General features: G+C 35.5%; 3 protein-coding genes across 5 annotated transcripts; 2 read left to right on the top strand and 1 right to left on the bottom strand.

The window, feature by feature from the left end:
* Nucleotides 1-1,136: 1,136 nt before the first annotated feature.
* Nucleotides 1,137-5,108, bottom strand: LOC7480734 (very-long-chain aldehyde decarbonylase GL1-9). The gene is made up of 3 exons (XM_002300852.4): nucleotides 4,909-5,108; nucleotides 4,142-4,507; nucleotides 1,137-1,957 (listed from the first exon to the last, which is right to left on the bottom strand). The coding sequence occupies exons 2-3, from the start codon at nucleotides 4,370-4,372 to the stop codon at nucleotides 1,415-1,417; spliced, it is 774 nt and encodes a 257-aa protein (XP_002300888.1). The 5' UTR covers nucleotides 4,373-4,507; nucleotides 4,909-5,108; the 3' UTR covers nucleotides 1,137-1,414.
* A 6,473-nt stretch (nucleotides 5,109-11,581) lies between these two features.
* On the top strand, nucleotides 11,582-14,930 carry LOC7480733 (NAC domain-containing protein 17). Of its 3 annotated transcripts, XM_024596244.2 has the most exons (6): nucleotides 11,760-11,894; nucleotides 12,009-12,098; nucleotides 12,454-12,731; nucleotides 12,824-13,138; nucleotides 13,490-14,138; nucleotides 14,421-14,930. In XM_024596244.2, the coding sequence occupies exons 2-6, from the start codon at nucleotides 12,068-12,070 to the stop codon at nucleotides 14,831-14,833; spliced, it is 1,686 nt and encodes a 561-aa protein (XP_024452012.1). In that variant the 5' UTR covers nucleotides 11,760-11,894; nucleotides 12,009-12,067; the 3' UTR covers nucleotides 14,834-14,930. The 3 variants fall into 3 exon arrangements, with proteins under 3 accessions (XP_006386290.1, XP_002302150.1, XP_024452012.1); XM_006386228.3 differs by lacking the exon at nucleotides 12,009-12,098 and having other exon boundaries at nucleotides 11,582-11,894; XM_002302114.4 differs by lacking the exon at nucleotides 12,009-12,098 and having other exon boundaries at nucleotides 11,587-11,894; nucleotides 12,824-13,126.
* A 598-nt stretch (nucleotides 14,931-15,528) lies between these two features.
* Nucleotides 15,529-20,913, top strand: LOC7480732 (cleavage stimulating factor 64). Its single transcript, XM_024596247.2, has 10 exons — nucleotides 15,529-15,944; nucleotides 16,156-16,234; nucleotides 17,322-17,496; nucleotides 17,830-17,863; nucleotides 17,959-18,203; nucleotides 18,284-18,361; nucleotides 18,518-18,553; nucleotides 18,631-19,140; nucleotides 19,661-19,963; nucleotides 20,489-20,913. Exons 1-10 carry the CDS (start codon nucleotides 15,911-15,913, stop codon nucleotides 20,630-20,632), a joined length of 1,638 nt encoding a protein of 545 aa, XP_024452015.1. The 5' UTR covers nucleotides 15,529-15,910; the 3' UTR covers nucleotides 20,633-20,913.
* The last annotated feature ends 136 nt before the right edge of the window (nucleotides 20,914-21,049 follow it).

The following is a 21,049-nucleotide window of genomic DNA, read 5'->3' as shown; positions in this document are numbered from 1 at the left end:
GATGTTTTATTTTTTTCAAGTTTATTAAAATAATGAGAAACAAATCTTACAAATTAAAAAAGTTAAATGGGAATGAAATTGAAAAAAATATAATTTCATAAATTTTCTCAAATAAAATAAATAATAATCAAAATAATAGAGATCAAATCTAAAAATAAAAAAAATTGAAAGATGAAGAAATTAAAATAATAATAATTAACATTTCATAAATTATTTCAAATAAAATAAGTAACAATCAAAAGAATGAGGACCAAATTTGATAGATAAAAAATTTCAATTAAAAAATGATAAGGAAAAAGAAAATAACAATTATAAAAATAAGGACCAAAATTAATATAAAAATTAAATTCTAAGGGATGAAATTGAAAAACAAATATTCAAAACAAAAAAATATATATATATAAATATATAGCAATCAAAAGTTTGAGGACCAAATTTGATATAATCAACAAATAATATGAAATTTCTAAATTTTTTACAACTTCCGGAAAGTGTTTTTCGCCCAAAATAAAAGGGCACACTTTCTTGAAAACCAAGCTAAATTTTTATTTGACTGGAAAGTGTTTTCCGTTGATCAACTTTTTTTATAACAAACAAACACATAAAAATTTTAAAAATAATTTTTCAAAAACCAGTTTTCAAAAACAAAGATAGCCTGTTTTAATCGAGAGGCAGGTTAAGCTTGGTGCCAGATTGATAGCTGAAGGAACCGCAGTTGCAAGGTGTTATTGCCCAGCTCCAAGAAGTTTGGCAGGGATTTTTGGATTTATATGCGTTCTCCTCAAAATAGGATGTCGAGCCTTTTTAGTATTGTTTTGCCCCCAACTGCTTTTAGCTGGTTTTGTTCTATAAATACTATGTTTGGTTAAGGTATGCTTTATTTTGGGATGATGGGACCAAATCACTCCTAAAAAAACAATATATTTTTTTTAAAAAAAAAAACCTAGCAACTGTGGCACCCAAAAAAGTGCTTGGAATTTGTTCCGACAAAAAGACATGATGGTGACAAAGTTTTAACAAGATGGTGCTAACAGATTATGAGCATGAGAGTGGAATGAAAATTAGTGTAAGCAACTTCCAGCACTCTCGAGGATCATAAAAGTACCAGGGCATCAATCTCAACAGATTGGAACAAGTGGAAAACAATATGAGACAGATATGCTACATACTGGGATAACCCAGAGTATCAAAAATACAAATCTTTGGGTAGCTTGGTACAAATTACCATTACCAGCAGGACAATATACCTTCACAGGACTAGAAAAACAATGAACACCCCATGGACTTGCTTCTAGTTTATAATGTCAAACAAACAATTCTAATTCATGTTTCCTCGAAGAGCACAACCCAGCCAAAGTATATTCCTTTGTTAAGTGAAAGGTTGAAATAATACTGGAGAAGTGTCAAATTGTAACTAGTCCTTGACCAGTCTCGCCTCAAAACCACCTTCAGGTCGCTTTACAAGAGTGTAAGGCATATGAGTCCCTAGAATTTTATCCCAAATGGAGAAGAATGGCTGAGAATAATTGTACTTTGTGCCCGGGAGTTGATGGTGGATGTCATGATAAGCAGTGTTATTCTGGAAAAAAATATGGAAGATATTCCCAGGCAACCAGAGTCCACAATGATCATCAACCGTTTTAACTGTAGCGAAGCTGAAGAAAAAGACTGATGTCCGCGCAGTCATTCCTGAGGTGAGAAATGCAATGGCACCACCAATTGTGTCGAGCAAGAGACCCTCCAGTGGGTGGTTATAAAGTGCCCCTATTGCATAAGGTACGACTAGCCTGTGATGCTGCGAGTGGACGTGGCGGTATAAAAATTTGTTCTGATGCATGTACCGGTGCATAAAGTACTGCCACGTATCCATGACAAACATTCCAATAATAATTTGCACAATCTGGATAGGAATAGAGGGCTGGATCGTGATTCCAGATTCATCAGCTGTTGATGTCAACTGTAGCAACAATGCAGGCAAAAAACAGTTATATGGTGAAACGTAAAACAAATACAGGTCTACGTCCTAGACCGTGCAAATCAAACAATACCACCAAGCAATTGACAAAATTATCATCTAAGTCCTAGAATCAATGATCTCTCAACCACTTCACGTGCTCCTACCAAAGCAGGGATATGGGAGGGGAGGGCTAGGAGATAATCCTACCATTCAGTACTTACAAATGAAGGGAACCTGCAACCCTATGGTTGCAAGTCCAAGACTCTCATCTTTGCACAAAACAAGGGTCAAGGTAAATAAATAATTATTTGGTAACAGCAGCTATATTAAGAAATACAAAAGACCAATAGCAATGAAAAAAATATCAAAACTCCTAACTTGTTTCAATGTTCAAAATGCTCATTTTCATTCCACAGCAGCAACTGGAATCTTAAGGTGAGTGGAGAAAACTTTCATAATTGGAAAACCAAGATTGAATTTCGGAGTGTTCATGAAAGGGCATCCAATCAGAAACATGGTAGCTAGAAAATAACCAAAATGAGATTTGAATGTTTTATCCATAAGTCTTTTTCTCAGTACCTTTATTGAATCAACATATTGTATCTCACAGACTCTGAAAATGATATAAGACAACTAAAAAGAGACTCCTGCTTCATGAAGAATAAAAGGGTTTCGGACACAGCTGGATCCAATAACTTTACAAACATGAAAATCAGTTTCTGCTTACTCTGCCAACAAAAAATACCAATGTTCCCCGTATAGCTGTTAAAAAAAAGGACAAGAAAAATGAAAACAGAATGCAATGGCAGAAATAATAACAGCCACTTCAACTTCTAACATTTAAGAAACTTCAAATCTTGCATCTTGAATCAGCATATAGAAATTATTCATCTTTTTCTCCGCCTATAAACTTAATATCCCATTCACAGACAAAAACAATGTCAATAGTGCTACTCTTCTAAAAACCAAGGCATCAGAATCATACACTGAAGACCACTATCACAGAACAAAAGATTGAAAAAATTCCCAAGCAATCAGAGTAAAATTAACATGTGATCAGCCATGCAAGGCTCGCATTGCACATAGCACATTACAAGAACTGTACTCTTGTTGTTTATCTAAAGAACTGCACACAAGTAATACAAGGAAATCCACCTCCAAGAAGCAAGTTGAAACAAAGAACTAGTAGTAAAAATCATAGACCAATAACAACAAAGACCAAGCCTCAACCCCAAACTAGATGGGGTCGGCTATATGGATCCTAATGTGCCAATCCTAAGCAATCATAGAACACAAAGTGAAGGAGAGAAAACTAGCAAGCTATTACAAGTTCTAATCCACATCAAGCCCCTCCTTTGGAACCTTTTCAATGTATTAAATAGCTTAATGCTATTAAATTCTTCAATGTCATTGAACCTATAACCCATGGTCTTCTTCTCTTCTTTCATGACCACAACTCTTATTCGACTCCTTTATTAGATCAACTACTTTTATTTCTACCTCCTCTCTTTCAGCATATCAGATACTTATTTACTGCTTGTAAAAACAATGTAATAGATAAAACAGTCTCTTCAACTAGCCAACAATAGTGTATACTCCTTAACAAATCATATAAAATACATGACTTAATAGCAGTGGTAAAGGCTCGAGGATCATGGATGGGCTATAGCCTCCCTACCCCAAGGAATTCTCAAAAGGTCCCCCATGAACTACGCCTAACTTCTTATTTAACTAAAAAGGCCCTCCACACTTTAGGCAGTAAAGGAAAGCATTCCTACCACTGGCACTTCTAGGAAACACTACCAGCACCAATAAACCATGAGTCCTCGAGGTCCGTTGTTAAGTAATTCAAGGTCAATGACACGAGTAAATTAAGAATTTTACCCTTACTTTTTCCAAAAATCCTTCAGAATTTCTGATAATCTTTAAATGATATTGATGGACGTTAACACAATTAACCCAGAAAGAGAGAGCTCGGTATCACTTTCCTTTCTAATAATCACCCACAATGCTATTGATACCTTCGCCACTCTATACTTGCATTTCTATAACCTGTGTTTTTTCATATAGGAAAAAATCTATATTGAGAAAAATCCAATTGTTCACACCAAAAAGGATCACAATTTCACTGCAAAATAACATAAAAGGCAAACAGGAATTACTTGAACAGTTTCAGTAACTAACCAAAAAGAGTGCATGAGCAACAGCAGCCTGAAGTAGTTGTTGAAGCAAAACACCCTTAACCACCTTCGACAGGGACAACAAATTCTTCTCTTCCTCCTCTTTTCTAGTATGCAACCGATACCCATCCAAAGGCGGCAATAGCTGGTAAAACCCACCGTACAACCAATAAATGACAATTGGGGCAAAAATGCCCATCACTTCATCACTCACATAACCCTCCCAAAACACCATGTCTGATCCAATTTACAAAGGCAACAACAAGTATCAACTCTTCAATTCCAGACCTAAACTGCGCCTCACAATCTCCAGATTCGAAGCTGCATTTAAAACTAAAGATCTGCAACTTTAATCTTCACTCTACATAACCTGAACATCACAACAAAAAAAAAACAATCGGAAATTCAAACGAAAAAACGTAAATATAAATAAAATAAAAACGAAAAAAGAAATTTTGATTTCCATGATTCCTGCTAAAAAAAAAGTAGAAATGAATTTCCACACTTTTATATCATAGTTTCCAAGGAAAAAAAGAACAAAAACATCACAATTCAGGCTAACGAGGTTCAAATTAACCACACCTTGCTTTTGATTTATTACTAAAAATAAAGGGAACAAAAAGGAAAACACCATATCATCCGCAACTAATTAGCCAACAAAAAAGCCTAAATCAAAGTTCACCTTTTACCAACACAAAAACTGAAGACCTGGGTAAATAAAAAAAAGAAATTGAAAGAAACGAATTGAGGTTTAAGGTATCGGTTACTTACAGGGAGAGATTGCAGGCGCGATGAAGCTGTTGTCGTCTCCGTCGTCGTCGAGAGAAACAAGAGGCAGGCAAACTGGTTTAGCGAATGTAATAGATTATTTAGATCTAACCAGAGCGAAGCAGAGGGCCTGCCCTGTTGTTTTGATCAACGTTAATGACTTATTGGTGACGGCACAGGTTTGAGATTATTCAATGCTTTCTGATTTTTTAAGCTGTGGTGTGATGACATGACTTTATTTTTTTTTGTCTGCCCCTTTGATTTTTCTTTTTTTTTATTTAAAAAATAATAATGCAGCCGACCTGGCCCGTGATACGTATAGCATTGGGGTCTTTTGATAGTGGCTGCACTGGCTGGATGGATGAGTGCGCGTTGGATAAATAATAATAATAACAATAATGTCAGCTGAGAAAAATCAGCAAATACTAATGTAATTTAACAGATTTTTATTTTTTTTTATTAATATAAGTGTCCGGACCAGCTTGTATTTACCTTGACTAATTTCACGGGCCCTGAAGTTAACAATCATGTAAGCCTCTAGTGGCCCTGAGATTTATGAGACTTGAACTAGTAATTTCTAGGGAGTAAATTTAAAATCTGACTAATTAAATTTTATCTCTTAATATTATTTTTTTATTTTCTTTTTTGGTCAAACTTTGGGAAGCGGCGAGATGAAAGAATTTAAATAATTGAGAGCGGAGACTTTGTAAATTGGTATTATTGCAGTTTGTTATTGTTAACAAATTAGCATGCATGTTCTTAAAAAAAAAAAAAAAAACTTTTTCTTACCAGATATTTGTCCCGAAATCACTCTCTATAAAATCTCATATATAAATGAGTTGATTATATTAATAATTCTTGTAAGTTCTTAATATATTTTATTTTCTCGAGTTTATTTATCCATTAAATCCATGCATTAGATGAGTGGATCCCTCGAATAGATTTCATTTCAACAATTCTAGTAAAATATAAAGATTCAACTTTCCGAAAATGGATTCGGAATTAAACTTTGTGTGATTAAATTATTCATGTAATTAAGGTTATTTTTTTACATAATTCATCTCATGGAAAAATACTTGCAGAACATACTAGATGTTGATCAGCTTTTTGTTTTGGATCTAATTTTTATCATAAAAAAATAAAATATTATTTAGATGTTGCGAGTATTTTTTTTTTAAAAAATCAATTAATTAGGTTACGGGTCCTACCAAGACTAATATATTGGTTTTATTTTAATTAAAAAAACCACCTATAACAAACAAACAATATAAAAAATAAAACTATCACAATAATTTGGGAACAGAAATATGAAATTAGATAGAACAAAGAGGGGAAAAACTAGCCTGGGCCAACTTGAGGCAGCGCGATATACATGTTACCTGAGTAATAAGGGACAAGTCAACCTGATTTAATACATAAAATTTATGGTCTAAGTCATGAGATTAGAATAATCCTATCGAAAAAACTAAAAAAAGTACAAATCTAGTTTTTTTTAAAAGAAAACTAAAGTTGAAAGAGAAATTGGAAAAGAAAATAAGTAAAAAAAAAATATCAACCCACATTAACTTTTCAAACTTGTGACCCGGGTCAATTAGACTCGAATCATAAATAGAAAAATTACAAAACCTAATCCATAACAAATTAATTTTTTTAAAAAAATCAATTATACAAGAAAATTTAAAATAAAAAAAATAGTAATTAAAAGATTGGTTTTTTTATGTCATTTTTTTTATATAATTTTAAAACTATAAGTTGACCCAAAATCTAGACCAATTTGGATTAAAAAAATATTGACTTAATTTAACCTCTCATCCTATTCAAACTCATCCAAATCCAATCTTAAAAAAACAAAAAAAACAAAACCAGTAACATCAATAACAATAAAAAAAAAAACAACAAACATCATCAATTAGTCTTCTAATTCCAGTACAAGCAATTAAAAAACCACTAATTCTTATTGAAATCACAAATCTGCCACCACCACTACAGTTCCTTCCGGTTGATTCTCTAGCCATAACCCTACCATCAACAACAACAGTTGCCACAACTCCTCAGATGACAAGGAAATTAGCGAATTAAACGAAAGGACCGTCGCAAGAAGTTAAAGTTGATTCTTATATTGTCCAGAACATATACTAATTCAACGTTGTTGAGCTCCTTTGGAGAGGAATCAACGACAAAAAAAAAAAAAAAAGAATACACGTCAAAGAAAAAGAGGAAAATCAATGGACATCAGAGTGAAAAGGTAAGGTTCAAATTACCCATTGAATAGAAAAAAGTAAGGCTGGGAAGGAAATCAACACAAGAAAAACACCTTGAAAAAGGAGCTTGTACAAGCTTCTGACATGAAAGTTGCTTGAAAAAAAGGCTTGTGAACGCTTTTGAAAAAAAAATCTCCTTGAAATGTGAGCTTGTGTATTTGATTTTCAAAAAAAATGTTTTTCACGAATAAAAATCTCTATATTTTTATTTTTTAAAAAAATTGAATTAATTTTTCTGATCGGGTTGACTATCCCATCAGGTTTAATAATTTTGTCATGTAATACTTAATAGCATGTTAATTGACCTATATCTTTGGTTACGTGTTAAATTTTCAGCACCCGAGCATGTTTTTTATTGGAAAAAAGGGGCCGCGGCATGGCTATTAAAATCTGAACATGACTTGACAATCATTAAAAATCATGCTTATTTCGTCAGGGTGCTCAGAAGTTTCATTCTGCCATTTTTTTTAATGTGAAAAAGTTTGTTTTCCCACCGGTCAACGTATCAAAACTCTTATCGGCCGTGTCTGAATTGTACACATCGGGCCATCGAGACAACTTTCCCGCCGGTCAATGTATCAAAACTCCCAGTTGTTGTGTCGGAATTGTATACATCCGGCCATCGAGACAACTTTATCCAAGAAAGTAGTCTCGGTAATGTCATATCAATTACATGTTTTATTTTATTTATTTATTTGTGTATTTATTCACAGGAGGAAAAATCGAGTAATCTGGCTGCTAAACCTGTCTTGGGACTTGAGATTCCTAAAGTCAAAATCCACCATACTTATCTGCTATTCATACTGAGAACAAAAAAAAAAAATCTGCTATTCATACAACTTCCTGGCGTCATTCACGTTTGATCCGTCGTGTGAACACGTTGGTGAAGAAAAGTAATCCATCGCTGGGATCCTAGAGGTTTCGTGCTAACTATGCGTTTGATAGTGTTTGTCCCGCAAGCTTACATCATTCGATTCCTCTCGTGACGGAAAAAAGGAGTCGATTCCTCTTGAAATGATGCAATATTCGGTGTGAAAATCTCTCGACATTGAATGCATGAATATGATCTGGTCAACAAGTCGATCACTGAACCTCTAGTCCAGCGAAATCTATCAAGCTATTGAATCAGTCCAAGAATTAAAAAAAATATAAAAACATAGAAACTGTTGTGTTTCATCTTTACATGTTATTAATAAATTATTATTTTTTTATTTGTTTCAAATTAATTTATTTTTTTTTCAGATTATTTTTATCCGTGCTAGTCAAAAAAATAAATTTAAAATAAAAAATATTTTAAAAAACAACATCAAATAAAAAACAAAACACTATTAGTCTGACTTGAACAATACAACAGTGCTAAGGAATTGATATTATTGAGAACTTTCCGAGAAGGACATGTCCTATGGGTCAAATTGTTTACCGGTTGATTGGCAATCTAATTTGGGCTTACATGATCCAATCTGTTTTCATTTTCCACAATTGAGATAATATCTCCGTGTGGATACGTTTGGTATGGATGCAAACCAGGGAAAAATATAAAACCTAAGTCCTCCTCCTCCTCACGTGGAACAGTATGTCTCCTTGCTCACGTGACAGCAGGGCAGCCTAGCCTGTTTAAAATTGTAATAAAGGTTATGTTTTAAAGTGTTTTTACTTATAAATATATTAAAATATTAATTTTTTATTTTAAAAAAATTATTTTTGAAATTAATACATCAAAGTAATTTAAATAAATATACATATATATATATATATATATAAATATTAAAATTTTAAAAAAACACGGTTTGAATTAGATAGGAGCGGCTAAAAGAGCTCTACAGTGAATTATCCAATACCTCCCATTAACGTGGATATACATGGACCATGAATGCAGTCGTCCAATCTTACACTTTCTCCTGCTTTGTCGTTTGTATCAAACCCGACAGCTGTTTTTTTCCCACCAAAACATGCAGCACTCTCGATGGCATCTCTTCTTATATTCTACAATGAAGTTTATTCACGTTACGGTGAGGGGAAGCACTGTTCATTCCGGCAATTTTATATTTTTTTTACACTTTAGGCTCTCAATTTCTCTGTCTTCTTATTTGGTATCTTGAAATTGCTCTCACTTGGTGATTTGTTTTCATGCGTGTATGGGATCTCGGGGTGCTGAGAAAATATTTCATCACTTGGTTAATTATTGGTTTGGTGAAACAAAATTTAATTTTATTAATTTAAAATAATTAGAATTTCAGGGACTGGATTTGAAGCTTGAAAAAATGTATAGTCCTTTTTTTTTTTGCCAATATCAATAATTAATTTGCAAGGTCAAGGGAAAGCATGTCTCTTTTTGAATTAGAGTCCCTCGACTTTTTTTTCTTCAGTCTGGTCCCTTCACATTTGCTTTGTATGAGATTTGACTTCATAGCTTGTTTTGATTGCCTTGATACAAAGATCTTGCAATATCGAGGGAAATTTTAAGTGATTTGTTGATGCTTGGTTTTATAAAATAAAACACAATTCAACTTATTTAGAACAATTAAGTGTAAAGAGATCGAAAATAAAACTAAAACTAATATGAAAACTCATGTAAACTGCTTAGCGCGTGTAACTAGAGGAAGCCTGTCGTGTTCCAGTGGCGCGTGTGGCTTCCTCTAATGGTTGAACATCAACTTTCACGGTGGTGTTGGAAACGGCTAGTTGCACTCTTCTTAGTGTCTGATGTGTGTTAATAAAAGCACGATGGAGTGGCTTTGACAAATTTTTTTAATTTTCCTCCAACTTTTCTCTTTCCTCTCATTGGGATTCAAACTAGCTTGTCAAAATTGAAAGGTGCCATGTCATTTTGTTTCAATATCATATTTGATCTTCATTTTTTTTAACTACTATTTGTTTTGTTTAAAATCATGTTTTTATTGATTTTTTTTTCAATTTCATCCCTCGTCACCTGGTTTCATTTAATTTCTATATTAAATTCGATCATTATTATTTTAATTACTATTTGTTTTTTTATCATTTTTTAAATGACTTAAAAAAATTTCACCTATCAACATTTTGTTTTATTTTTAATGCAAATTCAGTCCTCATTTTTCTAATTGCTATTTATTTTGTTTAGACCCCTATTTTGATTATTTTTTTTCAACCTCATCCCTCGATATTTAGTTGTTTGAGAATTTGGCTTCGTAGTTTTTTGTTTGTTTACCTCTTGTGGGGTTGGTCACAGTCTCGCGACCCAAGTCACTGTTTTGAAAAATAGCCCGAGTTGACTTAAGTCTTTTTTAGTCACTTTTTAAAATTGTTTTTTTTAATCTCATCACTAACATTAGGTTGACCGGGGATTGATCTTTATGATTTTTTGCACTTTCTTTTCTACGGGGTTATCTCAATCTAATGTCCTGATTAACGTGTTTGATGTGTTAACCCGAGTCGATTTGTTTTTTTTTTTGTTGCTTTTTTTTTAGTTTTCCCCTTTGACATTTGGGTTATTTGAGCATTGAGATTCATAGTTTTATTGAATTTTCTTTATATGAGATTATTTCGGTTGCATAACTAGGTCGTGAAATTGGCAGGTTGACTCGAGCAGAATGAAATCTTTTTTTAATTTGATTTTTTTTTAATTTTATATTTCAACATTTGATTTACTTGAAATTGAGTTTTTTTTCACTTCACTTTACTTTCTAAATGGTTATCATGATCTCATTTAATTTTTGTTTTATTGTCAAATAAAATCATGCAAATCTTCTAAGAATATTAGAATGATATCATTTTCATAATACTGACAAACATTTATTTTTGAGTTGATTGTTGTTATTGTTTTTTGTTTAGTTTGGTTATTTTTTGTTATTGTTGTTTTTTTTAATTATATTATCAAATTAATTAAACTTATTGAATTTAGTTGAGTTAATGATACGAATCCAAAACTTTTCTTACTCTTTAAATTTTTTTTAAAAATCGAGCGCATACCAATCTAGTTAATAATTGTAATTCAAAGCTTAACATTGCAAGGAGAAAGACAGAGGAAAAAAGAATACATGTTTTTTTTTTAATAAATTACACACATCAACTTCTTCACACCCACATTTTTCAGGCAACACAAAGCTATGGTTTGATTTTTTAATATTTAAATTTACATATTTAAATTTTCGAGTAAAAAACTAATAAACTACTCACAATATCACACAAATCGGGCTCCTTTTTGTTACGGAAAAGCTAAATCAAAACATTTTCCCAAAAAATTCAAACTAGTCCCACTAAAACCCTGTCAGCAAAAAATATTTTTCCTAAAGAAATCAATTTAGTCCCTCTAAAACCCTCCACACACATCACAACACACTCGCTCCTACAATAACACACACTACTCACCAACCCACCCAACCAAAACCCTGAAAAGTATACCAAAAAAGCTCAAAGTAACTTCGCGTCCGCTTCTTTAAAGTCCACCACACTCTCTCCCCATGTTTGGTCATTACTTTGCTTGATCAACAAACAACTTTATATTTTTTTTTTAATTGAAAAATTTCTCTCAAATTTCTCTATCTCTTCGTCGGTCAATCTCATCGATGACGGTGAACGCCGACTCTTGTTTCGGCGCTGATGATAAGGAGTGGCCTCCTGGGTTCAGGTTTCACCCGACAGACGAGGAGCTTGTGGTTTATTACCTGAAGAGGAAGATCTGCAAGAAAAGGTTAAAGCTTAATATTATTCGCGAGGTTGATGTTTACAAGTGGGATCCTGAGGAGTTGCCTGGTATGCCATCCTTTTGAAGTTTTTATTTTTATTTTTTATGGGCGTTGACTTGGGTTTTGTTCTTGTCTGATTTTTGAGGGTTTTGTTTGGTTTGGATTTGATCGGAGGATTTAGGGTTTGATTTCAGGAATTAGGGAGTTGATCAACGTTAATTAGTTTGTGTATCAGAAATAATGATGTGGGTTTTCTGTGGATTTTTGTCTGGTGAGTTTTTTTTTTTTAAATGGTTTGGAATGGTTCGTTGTGATGAAATTGGTTTGATGGAATCATTTTAAAAGTAAATGTTGTTTCATTTGGTTTTGGTACAAGGCGAACCTTTTTTTGACTGATTTTGAGCTCCCCGTGTGTTTGTTTGGCTCCTTGAGCTTTGGATTTGATTTTTTTTAAGTGTAATCGTATATTTCTTTTGGGTTTGTATCTCTTGCACTGCAAAAGTTTATATCAATGGTTTTTGCTGTGAATTTATTTTTTGTTTGTTTAGTTTTTTTTCAGGAGGTTTGAGTTAGGGTTTGGAAGATTGAATTATCTATTGCTAAAAAATGAAGTAATGATCTTGCAGGGCAATCCATTTTGAAGACTGGGGATAGGCAATGGTTCTTCTTCAGTCCCAGGGATAGGAAGTATCCTAATGGAGCAAGAACAAATAGGGCGACAAGACAGGGGTACTGGAAAGCAACAGGGAAGGATCGCATTGTTGTCTGCAATTCTCGAAATGTTGGGGTGAAGAAGACCCTAGTTTTCTACAGAGGCCGTGCACCTAACGGTGATCGAACTGACTGGGTGATGCATGAGTATTCTTTGGACGAAGAAGAACTTAAGAGATGCTCAAATGTGCAAGTATGTGGGATGGTGGTCTTGTTTTGTATTTTTTCATTTGTTGTGTATTTGATGCTAATTATTTTTTTTCTTTCGTGTATTTCCTGCATCAGGATTATTATGCCCTTTACAAGGTTTACAAAAAAAGCGGAGCTGGTCCTAAGAATGGTGAACATTATGGAGCACCATTTAAGGAAGAAGACTGGGCTGATGATGAATTTCAGTGTGTCAATGGCATGTTTACTCCAGATATTCCTGTTAAGAAGCACAATGAAGTGACTCTTGTTGATAATTTCATACAGTCTGCTCAACTTGAGCCGCCACTGAATGATTTTGAGGAGATAATAAAACAAATTGGTGAAGAACCTGCACATAACGAGCTGCAGAACAATGATTTTACTTATTTACTGCCTCAGGTTTGTGTTATGGTAATTTCTTCAACGTTTCATCCTTTTCTTTCACTTTGACTGACCCAAAGCATACTGACTGTTGTAATTACAAGTTTATGGTTTATTTAGTCGGAGTGATATCTAGTTTGACCGTTCTTGTGTCATGTCACAAAATTGGTTTGCACTGATTCTTTTGTGTCCAAAACAAGTCTTAAACGGTCCGGTTGTTTTTTCTCATAGTTTAATAACATTGATTGGCAGGATACAATTGCTTTGGTTGTGTGTTAACAAAGCAAAAGTAGAGTTACATTGTTTTATGTGGTTTCTTTACTTCTGCTTGATCTTTACCTTTTCAGGATCCAACTGAATTAATCAATTTCATCATTGCAGGTTACTGGGGAAGAAGAGGCGCAAAGTACTTTGGTCGATCCATCTTTCAGGGAATTTGTTTGTGAGCCAGCTGGAGAGTTGACAACAAGTGGTCAGCACTGCAATAAACACACCAGCTTTAACTTTGACCAGTCAGGTACCGCAACATTGCAATTGCATGAGGCACCTGAGGTCACATCCGGCACTAACTATGAACAGGCTCCCCAGTTAAATGAAGAGGATTTCCTGGAAATTAATGATCTCATCGATCCAGAGCCTTCTTTCTCCAATACTGAGCAACCTGTGGAAAACTTGCAGTTTGATGATTTTGATGGATTGAGTGAGTTTGACCTGTACCATGATGCAGCCATGTTTTTGCGTGACATGGGGCCTGTTGATCAGGAAGCAGTTTCACATTCATATATGCATCCCTATGGGTGTGACATGGTTAACCAAGTTGGCTACCAGTTGCAGCCCGATTCAATAATAAATGCGGTGGATTATCAGTTGCAGCAGTCAAACTTGGTGGCCAACCAAGTGGACTGTGATCTGCAGCCACAATTTTTTGATGCAGAGCAGATGAACAATCAGCTATGGGTTCATGGTCAGAGAAGTAATATGTTAGCTGCTTCAGAATCACATAACGGGAATCTTTTCCAACCAACTCCAGGTATATAACTAGTTTGACTAGCAGAATCACTGCATTTATCCTGTCTTCCATCTGGTGTACTAAGCTACTGTTTTATTTTTGGACAAAACTCGCTGTTGTCTTAGCCAACCCATGCAGAGCTCATGATGAGATGAGTGGCATGCGAGGCAGAAAAGCCTATGTGAATTTGGGACTTTGAGCCAGATTCAAGAGTTCTAATACAAGTATTTCCTTTGTTTATTATTAATAACAACCATTGGAATGTAGTTTAGTCTAATAGTAGGCCATTTTGGTCATGTTCAGGTGTTGTGTGTGAATCCAGCAATAATTCTACCAGAACCAACGGAAATCAAGGTGGAAAAGAGGGTGATGCTGCTGATGGTTGGTTCTCTTCTGCCTTGTGGGGTTTTGTGGAGTCCATCCCTACTACTCCTGCGTCAGCTTCAGAGAATCCATTGGTTAATAAGGCTTTTGAGCGAATGTCAAGCTTCAGCAGGATCAAAATGAATGTCAAAAGCATTAATGTTGACGCAGCTAGCAGGATCAGAATGAATGTCAATAGTATTAATGTAGTCGCAGCTAATGGCGCTGCAAGTGTAAGGAGCGCTAGTAGAAATAAGGGATTTGTTTTATTGTCGATTGTTGGAGTCTTGTGTGCCATCTTATGGGTATTCGTAGGTAGTGGTAGATTGTTGGGGAGATCAATCTCCTCATGATTTATGTAAATGTGAAGTTTCGCTGTTGAATATTTTGTGGGAGGCGCCTGGAATTTATGAATAGGCCTATTAATCACAATAGTTATAGTTTTTACCACTTCGTGTGTGCTGCAGTGTTTTTTTTTTTGGTTGGGATTAGGAGAGGTTTTTAGTAGGGTGTAGGAGTTGCATATCGCTCCTCGTCTTTGGCCCTGTAATATGGCGATGCTCCTCCTCTCTCCTCAAGGGACACATTCCCTCTCTGATGGAAAATGGCTAACGAAAACCGCTGCATTTTCCCTTGTCGCCATGTCCATTGCTCTTCTCCAAGGCCTCACTTTATTTCATTTTCCAGTCCAGTCTTCTCCCCCTTTTCTCTCATCTCCCCCTTCAGAAAGAAAGAAAGAAAGGCCTCTGGAGTTTTAACAGTAAATATAATCTATGCTTTATAATTTTCTGCCGCATTTTATTCTTTAATCTCGAGGCTGTAATCAAATCAGAGATCTTAAAACCATAATCTTTTTTTAAAAAATATTTCTCAAAAAAATATATGCTTAATAGGATGTCCGATTCCCCCCTGATCCTGCAAATTCAAGCACACTAAGGTTGGAGCTAGTAAGCATATATTTTTTTGACACCTCAGTAACAATAAATAAATAAATGCCAGTCGAGTGGATAAAAAAAAATAAAAATAAAATTGGTAGCCCATTTTATTCTGGACAAGAACTGCAGAATCTCCGAAACACTACACCGACTCTCTCCCTGATCGCCCTGAAAGAACAGAAGGCATTACTCCCTCCCTCCCCCTTTATATTCAGAAGAAAGACAAACAGATATATATCACTTTCTTTCTTTCTTTCTGGGAACTTTCTGACGCTGACCAAAACCAAACTCAACTCAACAACGTACGAATTCACGAACACATAAACAGCAACCGAATAAAACACTTTATTTATTTATTTATTAAGCTATCTATATTTTTTGGGATACTATACGACGCCGTTTTCGAAGAAGAATAAGAGGATAGAGGGAGAGCGGTTCGCGGAGAAGGAAGAAGATGGAGCATTTCTTCTTCTTCTTCTCTTGTTAAAATAATTCATGGCCTCCTCTTCTCAGCATCGCTGCGTTTTTGGTATCTCTTTTCTCTCTCTGTCTCTCTCTCTTCTTATCTATGCAATAGTGTGTTCGATTTGATTGCTGGGAAAAGCCAGCAATTTCTTTTTCAATCCCGCAGAATCCAGTTGAATTTGAAACTGATTTCGCTGAGTTACAAGCTTGGTTCTTTTTTTGGGTGGAAACTTACAAACTGGAATTTGTGATTATTTATTTTGTAATTTTGGCAGTTGGGAATATACCGTACGATGCAACCGAGGAACAGCTAATTGAAATCTGCAGAGAGGTTGGGCCTGTTGTGTCCTTCAGGTCTGTATTATTGTTATTTTTCCTTGGGAGTTGCAATATTAAAGCTTTTGAAACCCTAGAATTTGAAAATAGTTGATTGTCAAATTTCAATTTTTGTTCTGTTATCATTGCAGTTTTAATCTTTAACTAGTTACCATGTTGTATTTTATTTAAATTATTGAATTGTGCACCGATTCTGCTGCGAAACTAGTTGTTTGCTGATCCTTTTCTCCGGGAAGGTTAGCTGAAGTTTCCGGGTTGAGACATTAGCGAGGGTGGAATTCGTTGCAGTTAATCTCTCATTCATTTTTTCTTTTTTAATGTATAAAAAGGAAGACCGCAAATCTGTTATACCCGGAATGGGAAACCCTGATACCCCTTCCAGTTCTTGTAAGAGATGGGTATGGAATGGTTACCAACCATGTCCAGAAGGACATGGTGCTTCCTTAGGCAGTGGGAGTGCTTTTGCTTCTGTCTTATCAAGCTTGAAGAAAGCACTCAAATACAGATACTTAGGGTGTTTATTTCCTTTACAAGGCCTTGGCCAAAACAAAGCTTCTTCTGCAATAGGAGGTTACTCTAAAAATGGAATTGGGTTCAATTAGCCGTCATTGAAGAAAATGCTGACATGCCTTTAGTAAATTTCCTGAACTTTTGCGTCGTGGATTAACATATTAACAGATGATAACGAGTTCTTAGATATAAGACCATCTGTTGACTGCTTTGACATCATAATCAAATGAAGGTAAAAACCTGAGAGAGGAAAAAGGGAGCAGCCAAGAAATAGTCTGTAGCTCACATGTCACGACAGTCATTTAGCTTTACTAATCAAGAATCAGTCAGTTCTTCAGTAGAACATTAGGTGTATCTCTTGCCCATCTCTTGATTGTCTTTATTGTAGATCTATCTGCTATGCCACCATATAGCCATAACTTTATATAATCATTCAACGAATTATCTGGTTTGTCCTCTAAGATAGATAGTTTGCCTTAGTTTACCTTTTTGCTCACAAATTAGGTTTCTATGCCCTGTTTCTTTTCTCCTACAGCAGTAATTTGTTTGTCTACATCATGCTGTCTAAATGATTTATTATTTCCCTTTGTTTCAGATTAGTAATTGATCGAGAAACTGGGAAACCTAAAGGTTATGGATTCTGTGAATATAAGGATGAAGAGACAGCGCTAAGTGCTCGTCGTAATCTTCAGGGTTATGAGATCAATGGCCGGCAGTTACGGGTTGATTTTGCTGAAAATGACAAAAATGCTGACAGAAACCGAGAACAGGTGTGGTAAAGTTTAGATGTCTAGCTATTCAGCTTATTTATTTCCTTTTTCCCCTACAAAGTTATGTCATTGGCATGTCCTTACATGACTAGTCTAATGCTGATGGTCAAATTATTTTCCTGTATATTATTGCTGTTTAAGTTGACATCAATTGAATGGTACCATCCATCGTGCCACTGGGTTGAGACTTGTATTTTACAGTATACCTGGATTACTGGCTTCTTTTATACGTCATTGCATTGGTATTCAGCTTTGAGTTGCAGTTGTGTCAAATGCCATATTTTTTCCCTTTGAAGGTGAAAGCTTTAGTGATGACCTTTACTTATCTTGCAGGGTCGCGGGGGTCCTCGACTGGCTGCAAATAATGGTTAGTCTCTTTGGCTCTCATAACTTTATGTATTCATTTCTCTTCCCATGTCAAAGAATCCTGGGACATTTTTTTTTATCTTTATGCTTGCACAGATCCCCAGAAACAAGCAGGGGGTCCAGCAATTCTGGAGGAGCCAGCTCAGCACCAGCCAATTGGTCTCCACATAGCCATTACTGCTGCAACTGTCATGGCAGGAACTTTAGGTGGTGCTCAGACTGTCATGCAGTCAAATCAAAATGGTTTACAGAGTCAGCCAGCACTAGCAAGTGACCCCCTGACTCTTCATCTGGCAAAAATGTCTAGAAATCAATTGAATGAAATCATGTCTGAGCTAAAGGTGCGCTCTCGATTAAAGGTTATACTATTTTTTTTATTGCATTGTTTAGTGATAATTATCTAAATCCGTACTGCTAATAGGGAATGGCTACACAAAACAGGGAAGCAGCTCACCAGCTGTTACTTGGAAAACCACAGCTGTCAAAAGCTCTTTTTCAGGTACCCACCTCTTGTGTGGTGGTTTTTCATGATTATAGAGGTTCTATTATTCTGCTTATTTCTTATTTATACGATCTGTCCTAAAACTTACTACTTATTATACAAATTAGAGAGGATGCATGCTTAGTCTGACAAATTATCCAACAATTTTTACAGGCACAGATAATGCTTGGAATGGTGACTCCACAAGTGGTTTGTTTCAGCACCCCAGAGTATATTTTATGGTTTGTCACATTCATTTTTCCTAAAGAACGCTTTGAATTGTGCAGTTGCAGCTCCCAAATATTCGGCAATCAACAGGTCAACCCGCTCTATCTTCATTACAAGATTCTCAACAGGTTCAGCGGCCAGCAGTTCCAAATCTTCCTGGGTTACCCCCTACTGCGCAGAGGATGCAGTTGGGCTTAGGTCAATTTTCTGCTGGTCCACAACCATCTGTTCAGCCTCAGAAGTCTCTGGTTCACAACCAATTTTCTGCAACCCCACAACCATCTGTTCAAGCTCAAACACAGATTCCACATCATGTCAACAACCATGTTCCTCATCATGCCACATTGTTAGGGCAGTCTGCGCCACTTCCTGCTGTGCTTCCTTCTGTTAGACCACCTGTTCAGATGGCAAACTCTGCACCTCTGAACCAACAAATGCAACCTTCATTGGTACAACATACAAGACAGGTTGGAAATACGAATGCTAGGCACAACCCTCAGGTGGTTCTTCCCAATAAAGCTATGCAATCTTCTCTTTTATCCCGTCCTCCAGCAACAGGCTCCTTTCAGGTTCAGTTACCTAAGCCATTAACTCTTATGATTATGATTTGATGTTGAAAAACAAAGAAGAATACTTGGTACGAAGTAGCTTTGCTGTTACATTTCATTAGATCTGCTTTTATTTGATGAAAATTTCCCCCTTCTGCATCTCAACACTGGAGATCTACCTTAGATTAAATATTAGGAGAGGGGAAAGGGAAAAGATCACTTACATTTGTTTATGCAATGCCTAGAAATGTTTCGTTCCTTTTCTCCTTTTTGCTCAGACATTTCTTGTATGTGGAAATATACACAATTTTGGAGGTAAATGGTTTCAATTGCACAAACAACGTCATATTTAGTGTATTGTCTGCCACCTTGTTGAATTTCCCGGTAAACTTCTCCTACTTCATGTGTAGAAAATCATGTAGCAAAGTCTGGCTAGAATCAGTCTTCACATTTCTGTGCGTGAGCATGCTTATACGTACACCTCCTTTGCATGTTGATTGGTGTTTTTTTTATTGTTAACTAACATACATTATGGTAGCAGTCTGGCCTCTCAGTATCATCGGGCCTTTCAGATGCAGCAAATGCTGATAGGTCTACTCTCAGAAGTAATGCATATTTGAACATGCAAACAAGCACAGCTCATGATTCTAAAGAACCAGTTAATCGCCCTTCAAAGGTGTTAAAATTAGATGATGGAAGGAGCATGTCTGTCCCTATGGGAGGTTCTAATTTGTTTAGTGCCACTGGATCTGGACCATCCCAAGCACCTGCAGTCAATTCGGTTCCTCCAAATCCACTTCCCAGGCCAGAAGATTTGCAGCATTCTGGGAAACAAGCTCCTCAGGTGTGTTCTCCCTAATGATCTGAAGAGATCACCTCTTTTAACTTGTCAGTTTGCATTAACTGGTCCAGAGTCCCAAATGGTCACAATCATCCCTTGTCATGTTGCTCAATGTATATATTCTGAGCTAACATGAATTGTTTAAAGCTGGCTGGAAATTCTTTTCTGAATAAAGATTAAAATTGGTCCGACCAACAGATCAAATGCATATTAGATGCAATCATTTGGATATCTTTGATCCAATTTATAATCAAATATTAATGGCTGACCAAATATTTTATAAAAAAGAAGTTATCAGATATTGAAATCTAACAAATAGCATGCACTCGTTGTTTTTAAAATTCTGCTGCAAAAACAGAGCAGCACTCTTGATAATGGCGCATCTTTTTATGCTTTCTGCTGTCTATATGTAATACAATTTATCTTTTGCTGTTTTTTACCTTGTATATTCCACACTGTAGGTTCAAATGGTTTTTAGATTAAGTTCTTGTTTTGAGCTCATGTTATGATATCCTTTCTCCATTGCAGCTTCCAGCGGACATAGAGTCTGCCTTACTGCAGCAAGTGCTGAACCTCACACCAGAGCAGTTGAGTTCATTGCCACCCGATCAGCAACAGCAAGTTATTCAGCTCCAACAGGCACTTCTGCGAGATCAGATGCAACCATCATAACAGGCTGAATCACACACCTGGGCCAGTTTCCATTGCATTTATTATTACTAATTAGTTCAGGCTCCATCTGTATCATTTGGAAGGAAAAGGCTTGCTATTGATTCATCAATCTCTCGATGCTAGTAAAATTATTTGTTCCTCATAAGGTCTTGTTTTGGATCTGAAATCTGAAATGCAAGAGCATTGTAGCATCCATGTAACAGCATTGTAGCATCCATGTAACAGTGATTAGCTTATGTGAAAGAATCAGTGGGAAAAGGAGGAAAAGAAATTTTGTGTAACGTTGTTGTTTCTCCTGGTGTTCAAATAATTTTCTCTATGCTTAGGGTTTGCATTAAAAACTCGCGCAATTGTTTTACTTCCATTCCAAACATGACCAAAGTTGATTGTTTTTTTATTAATCCGAGTATTTCCATA

The sequence above is a fragment of the Populus trichocarpa genome, chromosome 2, assembly GCF_000002775.5.
Source record: "Populus trichocarpa isolate Nisqually-1 chromosome 2, P.trichocarpa_v4.1, whole genome shotgun sequence".
NCBI classification, from domain to species: domain Eukaryota; kingdom Viridiplantae; phylum Streptophyta; class Magnoliopsida; order Malpighiales; family Salicaceae; genus Populus; species Populus trichocarpa.
This window is presented reverse-complemented; position numbering and strand designations above follow the sequence as displayed.

Coding starts and splice junctions, on each gene's coding strand:
- LOC7480734 (XM_002300852.4), bottom strand. CDS start 4,372: ATGGTGTTTTGGGAGGGTTATGTGAGTGATGAAGTGATGGGCATTTTT. Junction 1,958..4,141: donor TTGCTCATGCACTCTTTTTG/GTTAGTTACTGA, acceptor TTGTTGCTACAG/TTGACATCAACAGCTGATGA.
- LOC7480733 (XM_006386228.3), top strand. CDS start 11,708: ATGACGGTGAACGCCGACTCTTGTTTCGGCGCTGATGATAAGGAGTGG. Junction 11,895..12,453: donor GGATCCTGAGGAGTTGCCTG/GTATGCCATCCT, acceptor ATGATCTTGCAG/GGCAATCCATTTTGAAGACT. Junction 12,732..12,823: donor AGAGATGCTCAAATGTGCAA/GTATGTGGGATG, acceptor TTCCTGCATCAG/GATTATTATGCCCTTTACAA.
- LOC7480732 (XM_024596247.2), top strand. CDS start 15,911: ATGGCCTCCTCTTCTCAGCATCGCTGCGTTTTTG. Junction 18,554..18,630: donor GAATGGTGACTCCACAAGTG/GTTTGTTTCAGC, acceptor TGAATTGTGCAG/TTGCAGCTCCCAAATATTCG. Junction 19,141..19,660: donor CAGCAACAGGCTCCTTTCAG/GTTCAGTTACCT, acceptor TTATGGTAGCAG/TCTGGCCTCTCAGTATCATC.